At 43.9% G+C, this 16,406-nt stretch overlaps 1 protein-coding gene across 1 annotated transcript; it reads right to left on the bottom strand.

The window, feature by feature from the left end:
• Positions 1-938: 938 nt before the first annotated feature.
• Positions 939-6,822, bottom strand: Efcab9 (EF-hand calcium binding domain 9). The gene is made up of 5 exons (XM_005376337.2): positions 6,576-6,822; positions 5,844-6,011; positions 2,778-2,926; positions 1,837-2,013; positions 939-1,152 (listed from the first exon to the last, which is right to left on the bottom strand). Exons 1-5 carry the CDS (start codon positions 6,640-6,642, stop codon positions 973-975), a joined length of 741 nt encoding a protein of 246 aa, XP_005376394.1. The 5' UTR covers positions 6,643-6,822; the 3' UTR covers positions 939-972.
• Positions 6,823-16,406: the final 9,584 nt, after the last annotated feature.

Raw genomic sequence — 16,406 nt, 5'->3', positions numbered from 1 at the left:
TGAATAAGATTCTTAATCTCTCTAGGCCTCAATTTCTTCATCTGTAAATTGAGGATAACAACACCTACCTGACAGGGTTGAGAAGAATTTGTGCATCAAAGTCACTGCCTAACACATAGCGAGCACATAATATATGTACTTATCATTATTACATCACAATACAATCAGAGAGGATTCACAAATCTTGTGCCAGAAATATTTAAGTACTCACAGCACTAATTATACAAGAATTAAAATTATGCAAGGGCATGTAATAATTATTTTACCATAGTAGGTTTGGTTCAGTTGCTTAAGTACCTAACTCATCAATGAGTAATTCAGACTCTAAGAAAACACTGACCTTAACTAGGTATCTGGTACACTCCTGTGGTCCTAGTTACCTGGGAGGCTGAAGCAGAAGGATCCCCGGAGCCCACAAGTTCAAGACCAGCCTGGGCAATGTGTAAGATCCCACCTCAGAAGAAAAAGAAAACAGTATATATTTAAAAATTGACTTCCCTCATGGTTGCAGCCATGTCAACACTGTCAGTGTGAAGTTGGTGTTAAGTGATCTTGCCTAAGAAATGGGCCACTAGAAAGGATTCTGAGTGTCAGATCACTGGTGACAAATACTAAGCCAGCTTCACCTGCCTGGCACCAGTGAGTGTCAGCAATTGTTGGACTGCACCAGCACCCAACGAGCAGGGCGGGTCAGAAAAGCAGCAGTAGAATTGGGTTCTATCAACAAAACCAAAGGCATTGCTTGGAGCTGAGGGCAGAGTTCAGCAGAAGGGCCCTTGCCCAGCAAGCCCGAGGCCTTTGGTTTCACTCATGCTGCCAAAAAGAACAAAAGCAGTTACTTTGCACCAGCGTTAGTTCTCTGTGATTAAAAGTAAGCACCTGTTACCTAGGGAGCGCTCATTTGGACCCTTTACATAAAAAAGTCAATGCAAAGATACCCACGTTGATGATGTTTATTTTTGAGCATATTAATCATCTACCAATTTTTTTATTCCAAAATCTTCTGATTACAGCAACTTGATACACTGTGTTCTTGATCTGAGATTTGAATTTCTTTCTCCTTTCCTGTTTCTCTGTCTCCCTTCTCTGCTTTTCCTTCAATTTGTCATTGGCAAAGATGGTATATATCTTAAATTCCTTGTAATTAAGACGCTTTTATTGGGGAGGGAAAAAAACAGAAAAATTCAAGAAAGATTTGATATGTGATAGATGACAATGGAACTGTAATCTTTACTTAGTGCCTTGGAATCAAGGCTGAATATCTTCCTCAGGTGATGCATTATTCTCAACTGTGACCCCCACTGGCTTCACCAACACAGACTTTCCCTTTACACAGGTAGAATCCGTCATCTTCACCCTAGCTTCTCTTAAGACTTAACTCACATTGTCCTGACATGGGGTTACTTCCTTTCTACTTAGTCAGATCTCTAAACCCTTCCCTTAATACCAGTTACTGCTGTATCATTATATGTCTTTCTTTAACCTTCTATAATTGTGTGTTCATGTTACAGGATGTAGCACTTAGTCTTCTTTTTTTTTTTTTTTTTTTTTTTGGTCTTGCTATACAGTTCAGGCTGGCTGTGAGCTCACTTTGTAGCCCAGGTGGGTCTGGAACTTGCAGTGATCCTCCTGCCTCAGCCTCCCAAGTGCTGGGATTACAAGCATGCACCACTATGGCCGCGCTAGTCTTCATATGCCTCCAGATTTTCTGTGATCATAGCTCCATGCAAATTGTTTCTCACCCTCCTCCTCACCCATCTCTACCACAGGTAATAGGATATTGTCTTCTGCTTTTTTTAAGAGGTTGCCATGCTACACTTTTGGATCTATACTTACACGTTCATCTGTCAAGCCAAAGCCATAGAAAAACTCTTTGAGATGCTCTTTTCTAATATTGAAGAGAAATCTGTACATGCGGAAGTTGGTTGGACCAATTCTCTGCTCCCCGTTTATGTCAAGCAGTCTAAAAACATGACGGGAATGGCAATACATAAATTGTTCTTCCAAGTTATTCTGTTTGGAGAGAAATGTGTGAGACAGGGAATACTATTGGTGCTGCATTCTAAACTTGTTACACCCAGACTTATATGGTCATCAGCCCATTTTCCATTCCCTAGAAAGCTATAATCACAGAAGCTCGGGTGAAAGGATTCAGCCATCAATGGGTAGAACCCTGCTTAAGTATCTGCATTCAGAGGGAACTGAGGTCCCCTGGGGTAATATGTTGTGCTAGACAGAACTGTTATTGCCATAATGCACTTCCTCATATCCATAAAGATCTTGTGAAAGGTTGTGATAAAATTGTGACCACACAAGGTCCTTTCCTCAAGGAGTGGAAACGTAAGTATAGACAAAGCCTGTGTGTGGCAAGGAGGAATGCAAAGGAGGCGTTTCCCATCCATTGTTCATCCCCTTCAGAACGTTTCTGAGCAAGAGGATCACAGAGAGAGTGAGGAACTTGAACTGACATGATTCTCTCCAAACCACCAGGCAGAACATGTGAGAAGGGCAGGCCAGGAACCGTCACCGCCAGGCAGATCAGATTTTTACAAGGAGAACATGGAAAGGATGAACATAGGTAGGGGCCGCAGCAGGGAGAGGCAGGGTAAATGTCGAACTTTGCCAACAGGATCCAAAATTAATCGCCCTCCCATTTTTTCCTTCTTGTCTGTAGCAAAAGGAAAAATTCTGATTCCTACTCAAGTGCTGACCCTAACATGATGGAGGCAGCAGCCAAGGCCTGCCTCCTGTGCCCCAGATCCTAACTCGGTACTTGCCTGGTGTGATAGCAGTATGCAAACCAACAAGTAGAACTCCTCGAAACCAATTTCACCCACAGCATTGTAGTCAAGCATGTCAAACACCATCCTGATCTGTCTGGATTTCAAGTTAGTCACGTAACTGAGGAAGTGATAGAACAGCACATCTGTGAAGGGAGTCAGAAGATGGATTATTCAGGAATAGTTCAAGATGCTGAGCAACCTTGAGCTCACTTTGTAGCCCAGGTGGGTCTGGAACTGGATGCCGCATAAATGGTAGTACTGTTGGAAGCTTGTTGACCTGGGATGAAAAATGCTATTTGTTTCTGGCTTCCCCACTGAACCTTCCACAGCTCCTTGCAACCTTAACTGCTTTTCCTTAAGCTGTGTGGGAAAGCACTGTCCCCAGGGCTGTGCAGAGTGAGACAGTGGTGAGGATATGGTTCCTGACCCTAGTACCTGCCCCATGGAGCAGACAGGGCTGCTTCTGTGTGGGATACAGGTTTAATACCCCTGGGGCCCTAGGACACTTTCTAGGAGATACTAACATTTTACCAGACCTTTTCCCTTGAGATAATTCAAAACATGAGGAACATAATCATCATTCCTCTTCTATAACAGTATCCACATTCCTCGTGCTTATATAAAGCAAATGTATTTGCCAGGAGGGAGACCGGAACAAACCTTATTGACCACTTCGTGTGTTCGGCCCTTTAAATGCCACATTTCATGAACCCTGACAACCTTACTGGAAAGGTGTCCTCATATCCCTCATTAGGCTCATGAACCAGGTGTGGTGGCACACGCCTGTAATCCCAGCAATCAGGAGGCTGAGGAGTTCAAGGCCAGCCTGTGCTACATAGTGAGAACCTGTCTCAAAAAAAAAAAAAAAAAAAAAAAAAAAAAAAAAAAACAAAAAACTGCTCACCAACCACTTGGGTGGCTTGTCAAACTACAACTTCCAATCAGGAAACCTTGCATGGGGTTGAGAGTCCACACTTCTTTCCTTTTTTAGTACATGTTTGCAATACATAATGATTACATTCATCAAGGGGAGTACAGGACACATACATCTTAATTCTTTTTTTCTTAATTCTTTTTTCATCCTTTCCACTCCTTTTGCATCTCCTTCCCTTTTGAGGAAGACCTATGGGCAAGTCCACATCTCTATAAGCTCCAAGGTGACTTGGCTCCTGCCTCTGCAGTATTCCAGGGTCACTTGCAGAGCAGACGTGGCTCCATCTGACTGCACAGCCTCACTCTTTCCACAGGGAGCCACATCTTTTCCATGTCAGTGAATGCATATTTGCATACATTCAGGGAAAAATTACGGTAAAGAACTGGGGAGGCTTCTGCCTGCCATTCCCCTCACTAACTGCTTGCCTCAGGACAGGATGGAGGAAACACAGATGGCTCGTTTCTGCACTGGTGTATGGTCTTCCTCGGGTGTATGTTCACACCCCAGGGTATCTTGGAGTTTTCAGAGTAATTTTGCGAATGATTTCCCCCAGCCTATTGATTATAGAAACTATTTCTTGACTCCACTGAAAATGTAAAACACATCTATGGAGTCCCAGCTGAAGCTATCTTAGAGTGCAGTGAACCAATTCATAATGTCAAGATGTGGGGACTTCTGGTGGCCTTTTGATGTTATTTCTCATACCCTACCGGGTCTGAGCACCTGGGACCAGCACACCACACACACACACACAGTTGCATGGGGAATTGCTCCATGAGAAATTTCTTAGGGGAGACCTGGTAGCTACTTAATAAATGGTACTTTGAAACCACCTGACCCTTACCCACTCAAGTCTCCAAGACCTGAAGTCACCCCACTCTCAAGGCAAACCTTAAAGTCGCATCTTCACTAGTTTTAGGTCAGTATCACATCCCTTGGTGACCAAAAACATGAGCGTGACTTTCCTCTATGGCATTGCATCATGAGGGAGTGATTTTGTTACTAGGGAGATGGGATCTGAATAAGCATTCCCCTGAGACGAAGAGCAAGGGCTCGGAGTCAGTGAGCCCTGGGCACAAGCTCGGTGGTATCCTGCAGCTGCCTTACCTGTGGCAGGCTGATGGGGGACACAGGCAGTGCATGGGGCACACAAAAAATGTGGTCTGCAATTGTGAGAAAGGGGGGTGCACTTTTGATTTTACTCTTTTGGGGTGTGTGTGTGTTGGGGATGGAACCTAAGGCTTTCTGCTTAGCTACACCACTAACCCCTGGGCTCCATTAGTATTTCCAGATGAGGAAGTGGAGACTTAAAGAGGATGATGCTGTTTTCTCCAGATGAAGAGTCGTGACAGAACCTGGATTTACCCCAGAGCCTGAAGTTTTACCTTCCCTACTGAGCTGCCGGCTCTCGGTTGGCAGTCTCTCTCTGTGCTTCATCTGGAAGATAAATACTTGTGGCTGAACGTGGTGGCATGTGCCTGTAACCGCAGCTACTCAGAGCCTGAGACAAGAGGATCGTAAGTGCCAAGTTAGTTCCAGTGACCCTCCTCACAAAATGAGGGGGCGGTGCTTTGGATACGGAGGACCTTCACAGTGAGGTATATTCTCAGGCCTTTTTTTTTTTTTTTTTTTAATTTTGAGACAGGGTGTCACTAAGTCATTGTTACCCAGGCTAGACTCAAATTTATGATCCTCCCACCCCAGCCTCCAGGGTGCTGGGATTCCTGGTATGTGATACCACGCCTGGTTTTCAAAATTAAAAAGAAGAAAAGAAAATATATATAGAGAGAGGGTGTGTGCTGGGGGTGAGCTAGGTGTGGTAGCACATACCTGTAATCCTAGCACTCATTAGGTTGAGGCAGGAGGATCACCATGAGTTTGAAGCCAGCCTGGACTACACAGAGACTGTCTCAAAAAAAAAAAAAAAAAAAAAGGATTGGGAGTGTAGAGGGAGGGGTAAGTAGGGCACTTGCTTAGCACGCTCAAGGCCCTGGGTTCAATACCCGGTACTATACATAAGTACATAAATATTTGTTAGCTAAGCAGTGTCTAGTTCTACAGGTTTTCCTATGCATTTGTTATCAGTCAGACACTAACTCCAAGGAAACACGTGGGGAAGTACTGACCGTTTAAGGTGTTTTGGTGGTGTACATCAAGAAGATGAAAATATTCCAACAAGGCCTTCACATTTCTTGCAGATAATAAGCAGTATATTTTGTCCAGATAGAGGTACCACAGGAAGGACGCTTCCTTCACTTTCATCTCAGTACACTTTAACCAGGTGCTCTGACAACCTGCAATAGAACAGAGAATTCTACCTTGGAACTAGAATGTTGGACAAAGTATCTGAGAAGATCCAACAGGAGTAGAGGTACAATAGTCAGAGGAAACTGTCAGTGCCACAGGGAAAGTGCTCCCTCTCCCCCTAGTTCTCCAGCTTTGCTGTCTGTAGATTGTCTGTCACTGAAACAATGCTTCAAAACAAAATCACAGACTGCTTAGAAGTGAACAAAGGGCATCTGCTGCATAGGGAAATTTTGTGGTGCAGCCAAAGTGGTTTTCAGAGTATTTATAATCCAAATGCATTTATTAGACAAGACAAAAATAGGAAAATACAAAAGCAGTAAAGAAAAAAAATCCTAGCATAAGTACAGTAAAATAAAGCCAAACAGAAGAAATTTTTTTAAAAGATCAAAGTGAAAATCAATGAGTCTGCAAAGCAGTAAACTTGATTAGAATAACTAAGACTTTTATTTTTTTATAGTGTAATATTTCAAACATACTGAAAGGTAGATTAGTAAAGCTTCACATATTCATCAAGCTGAACAATTATCAACTCTGAAACAATCTTGCCTTACTTATATTCACTCCCCTCTGCCATATCACTGGATTATCTTGAAGTAAGTCCCAGACGAAACAGCTCATCTGTAAATACTCAAATATATATTTCAAAAAGCAAATGACTTTTTGGTGCTGGTACTAGGGGTTGAACACAGGGCCTTCACTGTATTCAGCTGCATCCTCACCCATTTACTCTATTTTTCATTATGAGACAAGAGCTGCTAAACTACCCAGACAGGGATTAGACTTATGATCCTCCTACCTCAGCCTTCCATAGTGCTGGGATTACAGTTATGCTCTGTAATGAAAAGCCCATGATACCTGGGCTTTTTGTTGTTGTTGTTGTTTTTTGGTTTTTTCTCCGGTACTGGGAACTGAACTCACGACCTTGCACATGCCAGGCAGGCGCTTTTGCCGCTGAGCTAAATCCCCAGCCCTTTTGTTTTTTTTTTTTTTTTTTGGTTTTTCTCCGGTACCGGGAACCGAACTCACGACCTTGCACTTGCCGGGCAGGCGCTTTGCCACTGAGCTAAATTCCCAGCCCCTTGTTGTTGTTGTTTTTGAGACAATGTCTCCCTGCGTAGTCCATGCTGGCTTTGAACTTACTGTGTGCCCTCGTCTGTCCTCAAACCCATGATATTCCTACCATAGTTTACCTCCTGTGTACTGGGATTATAGGCATGTGCCATCGCGCCTAGCTGATAATTTTTTTAAGGTCACCACTTATCATTATCAGACTAAAGATAAATAATAATAATTCCTAAAAGTCACCAAATAATCAGTATTCAACTTTTCCTAGTTGTTTCTTAAAAGTCATAATAGATGGTTAGTTGAAGTCAGGCACCCAGCAGATATTTATTGTTTATAGTGTTTCTTAAATTTCTTTAGTTTTCTCCTTTCTTTTTCATACAATTTATTTGTCAAAGAATTCCAATTGTCATGTAGATGAAAACATTCTGGGTTTTCCAGATTTATCTGCAATATGTTAGCATGTTCTTCTGTCTCTTGTATTTTCTGTAAGCCAGTAGTTAGATCTAGAACAAATCTAGCTTTAGGAAATATCAATAAAAACAGACAAACTGGCCAGATACAATAGTACACACCTGTAATCCCAGGTTCTAAAGAAGCTATGGAGGATTGCACCTTCCAGGCTGATCTAGGCAAATTAATGAGATAGATTAGATAGATAGATAGATAGATAGACAGACAGATGGGGTTGTAGCTCAGTGTAAGTCCCTAAGTTCAATCCCTAGTACTGTGAAAACAAGAACCACAACAAAACAGGCAGGGGCTGGGGATTTAGCTCAGCGGCACAGCACCTGCCTGGCAAGCGTGAGGTTGTGAGTTTGATTCCTGGTACTGGGAAAAAAAAAAAAAAAAACAAGACAGGCAAACTTTTGCAAATGTCATGAAGGGAAAATTTTTTAAAATTAAGGATGGAAGAGTAAACACAACTAATGTTATGAAAGACATTAAAGTACATGGAAAAATACTGGGTAAGCCAATAGGCCCACACCTGCTGCACAACATGACCATCCACCAACTCCAAACAAGCTCTGCATTTTGCTTCCCCTTGGCATGGGGCAGCAAAGGTGCAGAGTAACCAAGTGACCTGGTCCTGGACAAGGACAGTGCTCAGGGAGAGGAGGAAAGCCTGGAGAACCAGCAGTCCCAAGGAGAAAGTATGGACCTTGCTAGGCACCTCAGAGACTCTAGTCTTACCGTCCCACAGTGACTGGAAAGGGGCAATCACTAGAGATCCCTGCAGAGAGGGAGTGGGCCAGACATAGGCACCTCTGAGAAGCATAAGCTTATGCTGGGATGACACAGGCCTGCCCTCTGCAGGGAATAACCAGATCCCGTGAGTATCAACATGAAGTCCCACAGTTCAGCTGAATCCCCACCCCCAGCCTACAACTAGTAGAGACCTGAGGGTAGATGCCTTTCTCATTTACTGATGTGAGCAAGGACACATCTTGGCTTGGAGGGAAGCCCCAGTCTAGAGAAAATGCAAAGAGAGGCCTTGGGTGCATGGAGGGCACCTCAAAAATCCACAGGCCCAGGGGCTGGAGGTTTAGCTCAGTGGCACAGCACCTGCCTGGCAAGCGCAAGGTTGTGAGTTCGATTCCCGGTAACGGAAAAAAAAAAATCCACAGGCCCTAAATCTAGGTGGAGAAAATTGCTACTTGGCTGTATTCTAAAACTGCAGAGTCTGAAAATAAATCACTTATTTAAAAACACAGAGGAATTTTTTTTTTTTTCCTCAACTCAATCTTGTTCCTATTTTTTAAATTATTTTTCTTTTCTTCATTGGGTTTTCAGGGCTTGGAGGGTTCCCCCCCCCTTTTTCCCTTTTAGTTTATTTTCTTTTTCTCTTTTCCTCTTTCAATCTTTTTCTTTTTATCTTTTATTTCCTGTATTTTGTTGTTTTTCTTCTTTTTCTTATTTGCTCTTTCCTGTGACTGTTTTCTAACACTATTAATTTCCTCTTACTCATCAATAGGACCCCTATTTCACTTTTCTCTCCTCCTCACATCCCACTGATGAATTAAAAAAATTTTTTTAACTTTTTTTTTTTGTTTTTTGGAGGTAGGGTTTCACTAGGCCATTCGGGCTGGTCTTGAACTCACTTTGTAGCCCAGGCTGGCTTCGATCTCACAGTGATCATCCTGCCTCAGCCTCCCAAGTGCTGGGATCAGGTGTGCTACCATGCCCAGCTATAATTTTTAAAATCTTACTGTTTTATTGGGTTTGTAATCCCAAGCCCAGGAAGGTTGAGGCAGGAAGACTGCAGCAAGTTCAAGGCCAGCCTGGGCTACATAGTGAGTTCAAGGCCAGCCTATACTAGATATGCAGACACCCTGTCTCAAAACAAACAACAAAAATTTTTACTTTTTTCATCCTCCAGTTCTCCACCCCCTCTACCTATACTAATATAACTACTAAGCTGTACAAATCTCTAGATAGCTAAATTTATGCTGCTGTATTGAATACTGTTCTATTGTTAGTAGAGGTAAGGTTGTTCCAGTTAACTGATATTTACTCTAGGTCAACAGTAAGTCAAACTGGGTCATCTTAGTGTTCATACTGTAACAATCATAAATCTGTTTTCTGTGGTTAAGAGTGGTACATTATTGGTCCTTAGGGTTTGTCAAAATTCAGTTTGTCCAGTGCTATAATTGATGCTGATTTTATTACTCTAGCCAAGATGACACAGTTGTTACTATTAATCAGTTTCCTTGGAATTCCAATCTCTGGTTGCCTTGGGGTCATTAAGAATAATGAGGCTCATTCCTGGAGAACTGAGTACTGAGCCAAACATGCTGCACCTCCCATCCCAAGTCAGCGGAGGTGGCTGGATCCTGGGACAGAGGCAAAGGCCAGCAGTTAGCCATGCCCAGAAGCCACCGCTGACAAGTAGACATTAAGGAAAGAGGTCTGCATACTAACAACCAAGCTTTCGCAAAAAGCAACCCACAGCCTCGACTTAGAACAAACAAACAAAAACAGAAACTTGAGAAGACAGGGCAATAAAATGCCTCCCAAAACTCCCACCTCCCCTAAAGCTGGCCCAGGAGGCATCAAAGAGGAACAAACCAAGAGCCACATGGCCAAATTATTTACGATTGTATCAGAGGCAATAACAAAACAGATCAATAAGGCACTTGGCAAACTTGAATAAGATATAAGTAAACTGATACTGGGCCAAAGAAATAAAATGATCATGGAATCTACAGAAGACACTAATAAAAGATAGCAGAGCTACGCAAAACATGAGTGACCAGCACGGAAAAGAATGAGAGTCCATAAAAAGGTTCCAAATAGAAATTCAGGAGAGTAAGCACCACTGAAAGAATGGGCGGCAGAAGCGAGCAGGAGTCAAACAGCAACAAATGTGGGCAAGGCCGCCAGGCAAAGCAGCCGGTCTGCAGAAATGACAGGAACGCAGACCGCTGCCGCCACTACGCAAGTCAGTCTGGAGACCCTCAGAAAACCGAGCATAGAATCTCATTATTCACCATCTAGGCATCTTCCTGAAAAAGTTAACGACATCATACTATAGCAATACCGGCATATCCATGTTTATAGCAGCACAATTCATAATAGATAAATCTTGGAAGCAGTGTATACAGCCATCAACAAATGAACGGATAGTACTGCCAGGGGTGGAGGCACACGCCTGCAATCCTAGCGCTCAGGAAGCTGAGGCAGGAGGATCATTGTCAGTTTGAGACCCACCTGGGCTACAAAGTGAGCTCCAGTCCAGCCTGAACTGGATAGTGTGACCCTGTCTCAAAAAAACAAAAAAAAAAAAAAAAAAAAAAAAAAAGAAAAGAAAATGTAATGTTTATACACAATGGAGTACTACTCTGGCAGGATAAACTTAAACAATTTGTAGGAAAATGGATGTACCTTGAGATCATAACATGTAGTGAAATAAATCAGACACACGTTTAAATATCACATGATTCTTCTATATGAGAAAACCAAATTACAACTAAAGAGCAAAGTAAAAGATAAGATACTAGGAAGTAGGGAAATAGATCTTTCTCCAATGGGAAAGGAATCAAGAGATGGAGGGAGAGAAGAGGGAGGGGGTAGGAAAACAGGATGAAAAAATAATTAGGATTATTATGTACATGTACCAACTCCACACAAGGGATAGTGAGGCTGTGGGGATAAACTTCCTCACTAAAACCCAAAGACTAGGGATAAAATCATTGGCAGCTCTGAAGAAGGAATGAGGTAGAAGCCCAGAGAGTAACTGGGTTTCATTAAGGTGGTGTTTAGAGATGGTGGTGAATAAAAGCAACCCAGGGGGGCTGGGGATTTAGCTCAGCGGCAAAAAGCGCCTGCCTGGCAAGCGCAAGGTCGTGAGTTCGGTTTCCGGTACCGGAGAAAAACCAAAAAATAAAAAATAAAAGCAACCCAGAACACTCACTGAGCTGTGACTCGCAGTGTTACCTCTCCATGCTTGGGTAAACCAGAAATATGCTCCCCTGCTCCTGCCCCCAGGAAACAGTGACAAAAGCTGCCGTAGTAGTGAGCAGAATGGCAAAAGGAAAGAAAAATAATTTCTGAGAAGTTGGAAGTAGGGCCTTGCGTGTCTGCATTCCCAAAACATCTGGATGGGCCAAGAACATCAAGCCCTGGATATGAAGTTGCATAGATCGGAACAGATAGTATCCCTTAGGCACCCGGTAGAGCAAACATTTTTCCTTTCTGAAGGATCACACCCTTACTCAGGCTCAAAGAAATCCCAGAAATAACTTTCCAAGGATGTGAAATGCACAAGAAAAAAAAAAAAAAAAAAACACCGCGGGGACAAAGCAGCAGACACAACAGACACCAGAAACAGGACAGTGAACTTCAGATACTGGAATTACCAGGCACAGATCATGAAATAATTAGTAGTAAAAAGATATACCCTACTTTTTCTTTTCTAAGTGCTGGGGATTAAGTTTAGGGGCTCACACACGCTAGCATTTTACCACTGAGCTACATCTCAGCCCTGCTTCATTCTTTTTGTTTTGTACTGGGAATCGAACTCAGGACCTTGTGCTTGCCAGGCGTGCTCTATACCACTGAGCTAAATCCCCAGCCCCCTACTTCATTTTTAACAGATTCATATACCCTGCAATCATTTTCAAGTATGCTTTGGAGCAGGGATCTCACTACAGGTAGATAGTGTCAGAACTGAATTGTAAGACACCCAGTTTGGCCGTGCAAAGAACTGGAGAACTGTTTGTGTAAGGAGAACTCGCACATCTGTGGTGGCCAGAAGTGCACTGGTGAATGTTGTAAGAATACAGAAGGGAACTGCACTCTCACTAGAATGGCTAAAATTAAAAAGACCAATGATATCAGTGTGATCGGAGCTGCCAGGGAACCCATGTATCACTTGCAGAAATGCAAACTAATGCAACTACTTTGTAAAGCAGTCAGGCAGTTTCTGAGAAAGATAACCATGCAATGTACATTTCACATGGGACTCAGCAACTGAGCTCCTAGGGACACCCAGAAAAGTGAAAATAGATCTGTAAAGGAAAAGAAGTAAGTTTTTCTTCATCTATCACTAAGTTCATAGTAAGATACCTATAACAAAAGACAGTAATGAGAATAACATATGGAATAGTTTTTACATGATAAGACTCTTCACAAAGAAATGCCAGGTATGGTGGCTCGTGCCTGTAACCCCAGCTCTCAGGAGGCTGAAGCAGGAGGATTGCTTCTAGTTCGAGGCCATCTTGGGCTACCTAGTGCAAGGCCAGCTTGCTATGTAGTGAGACCCTGACTCAAAAAACAAAAATAAAACAAACAAAAAAGAAATGAAGACCTTAAAAAGAGGTAAAATTGTGAGTTTTTATGCCTGGGGAAGAGTGGATAGTTGTACAGCAACAAGACTGGCGGATGACAAGGCATGACCCAATGAAACAGCATAAATGCAGCACCTTAGCGGAGCTGTTTGTTCAGTGCTTCTAGGCATCTCTTTGTCTTCAGCTCCATCCTTTGGGCACGGGGAAGACACCCGTCGAATGAGAGTCTTACGACATGCTGCTTTGGAGATGGGGGAAGGTGAGAGTGATTTTTTCCTTGTGCTATTTTCCTGAATGCCAAGGAGCCCTCTTGGGGAGTAGCATGTCCTGAACTCCATCAAATGTTCACAGAAGCTTTCTTCACACTAACCAAAGACTGAAACAGCATAAATGCCCATAACTAACAACTTATGATGCGATATCCACATAACGGAATATGACCTAGCAGTGAAAAAGAACGAGCCATGAATAATTCAACAACGTGACATATCTCAAAAACAGGATAAATAAAAGAAGCCAGACGTGGACCGGGGATGTAGCTCAGTAGTCAAGTACTTGAAGGAAGGCCCCAAAACAAACTTCAAACAAACAAGCAAGTAAGTAAACACAAACAGGCCAGCCATGAAAGAGCACATGCAGTATGATTCCATTTACATGATGAAATAGACGGGATAATTCCAATACATGGTGACAGAAGACAGATCCCCGGTGTTAAGGAATGGGAATGGGGGTTACCTGGAAAGGGGTATAAGGGAATTTCGAGGAGGATGGGAAAGTGTTACTTCGCCTGTGGTGACAACAGAGACTTGTCCAGGCTCATCGACACAATGCTTCAAATGGACACACTTTTATTGAGAGTAAATTAAACCTCAAAGAAGTTGATTTTTTTTTTTTTTTTTTGTCTTTTTGAGACAGGATTTCAGTAGGTAGTTTGGGCTGGCCTTGAACTCACTTTGGCCTCTAACTCATAGTGATCCTCCTGCCTCAGCCTCCTGAGTGCTGGGATTATAGGCATGTGCCATCATGCCCTGCCCAACAAGATATTATTTTAAAAATTTCTGTAATAGAAAAGGGAGCCAGGAAGCCAGCCAGGGGCCCACGCACTAACCCAGCAATAAAAGGCTGAAGCAGGAGGATCATAAATTTGAATCCAGTCTGGACCACATTGTGTGTCCATCTCAAAAAACAAAACAAATACAGGGAATGAAATAGAAAAATGGGCAGAGAAGCTGAAATCCAAATGTCTAACAAAACTCAGAAGACACGCCCAAATGTATTAGTAATTAAAGACGTAAATTAAAACATTTATCAATCTTACTAGGTAGGAATAGAGCTTTTCTGTCTTAAATTGTTTCTCAAAACAAACAAAAAAACCCCTTAAAGAACAAAAAATCTCTAATTTCCTTTGCTCATCACTAGGTTCATGGTGAGGTTGTTTAGGGCAAGCGTACTAATTTATGTAACGTGAGTTATTAGTTGTTTCAGAGCAGTGGCTTTGTTTCTGCTGAACTTCTCTTTTTTCTTACAACGTGTTGTGATTTGTTTTGCTATGGTGCTGGGGATGAAACCCAGCACCTTCACACTGAGATACACCCCCAGCCCTTTTTATTTTGGCTCAGGGTGTTGTTAAGTTGCTTAGGCTGTCCCTCGAAATCGGTGGCCTCCTGTTTCAGCCTCCCATGTCCGCAATAAGGAATGGAATCTGTTTATTTATTTATTTATTATTTTTGTGATACTGGGAATGAATCCAGGGCCTTACACACCTCAGGCAATCACTACCACTGGGCCACCCTGTCTGCCATAGTTTACAACATTTTTTTGTTTGTTTATTTGTTTTGGTCTTTTTGAGACAGGGTCTCACTATGCAGTTCAGGCTGGGCTCCAGCTCCAAAAGATCCTCCTGCCTCAGCCTCCCAAGTGCTGGGATTAAGGTGTGCACCACCACGCCCAGCACAACTTCTTTTTTGTTTTGGAGGCATAATTTACATATTATAAAGTTCATTCGTTTACAGAAATACACGTTGCAATTCAGCGATCGGGTGGATTTACTGAGTTGTGAAATCATCCCTGAGGCACAGGTTCAGAACCTTTTCATCTTTCCACTAAGATTCCTCAGTGTCCATTTACAGTTAATCTCCGCTTCGCACCAGCCCCAGAAAAGCTTTCGCCTCCTTGACGTCTTTGCCTTTTCTAGACATTTCGTTATAAATAAAATCATAGGTCGTGTGGTCTTTCGGGTCTGGCTTCTTTCACGTAGCACAGTCCGTTTGCATGATTCATTTTATTTTTTTCTGTTAGGGCTGGTCAGAGCCACCTCCTCTACATGGCTCGCAGGGTAGAAGCAAGGGAAGGACCTACCTTTCCCCTTGCTCAGGGCTCACTCCCTGAGCGCAGTCTGCCGAGGCATTTCCTTCTTGCAGTGATAAAGACCCTGAAGCATCCCAAGCACGCGTTCCGTGCTGAGAACAGTGCAAACCTCCAGCCGAGGCGCCCTTTGCACGGACCTCCACCGCACTGCAGGCGGACTGGGCAGGCTTTCCCAACGTTAAACCACACTCAGTGCCCGTACGCCGCGCAGGGGATGCTTTCGAGCAACGTATTGAGAAAGGGGAGAAAACCTCTCAGCGTCGACGTTTTCCATGTTCCGTAGGTGCAGGGACTGCAGTGTGACATTCGCTTTCCATACCTGGGCTTGCAGGCTGACCCCCATCCCCCAGGACAGTAGATCAAGCAAAAGCATGCACAATCCGTCTACACAAGCAAAGAACAGTAACAGTGAAGTGAGTCAAACCGCCTGGCTCGAGGATAAAGGTTGTCAAAGAAGTCTTTAGTTTTATCTCTAATGCGCTCATCTTTTATTTCAATTGGGAAATAAATCAGAAAGTTTTAACTTAATTTGAACTATTTCTGCTAACCCATCCTGAAGCAAGAGCTAATAGGTCCCAAAGGAGCTCATCTTTCCAGCCTTGGAATCCTGCTGGGCAGGTGTGGGGATCGCGGGCTTGCGGGGAACCGGGAAGCGGGAAACAGCCGGCCACCGGGCCCCTGGGGACCGACTGCGGCTGCCAGGGAGCGGCGTTTTGCGCACTAGGAGGCAGCACCGCGCCGAGAAGCCCGCAGCGGACTGGCAGCCACGATGTGTTCCCCGGGGCGCGCGCTCGCCCGCCGGCGTCCCCGCCTGAACAGTGGGGGGAGCAGGACTGGCCGGCAGGGTGGCTGTGGGGTGGTTTCCATGCGCTACTGCAGGTTCGCCTTTTTGGCACCACCGAGATCTGGGGGCGCGCGCAAAACGCCCACTCGCTGTCCCTGGAGCTCCCATAACAGTTTTGAGAGCCACGCGGCGCAGCCGACTCCCCCAGAACCGGGCGGTCCCTCAGGCTCCGGCTCTTAAGCCCAGGGGGTGGGAGGGGGGTGTGAGGTGCACGGGGACTACAGTTTCCAGAGTGCCCTGCGGCGACGGGCGGAGCCGGGGAGCGCCCGCAGCCAATTAGGGGGTCTCGGGGCACTGCCCGGGAGCTGCAGGTGGAGCCG

Source organism: Chinchilla lanigera, unplaced genomic scaffold, assembly GCF_000276665.1.
Source record: "Chinchilla lanigera isolate Chin_1 unplaced genomic scaffold, ChiLan1.0 scaffold00007, whole genome shotgun sequence".
Classification (NCBI taxonomy): domain Eukaryota; kingdom Metazoa; phylum Chordata; class Mammalia; order Rodentia; family Chinchillidae; genus Chinchilla; species Chinchilla lanigera.
This window is presented reverse-complemented; position numbering and strand designations above follow the sequence as displayed.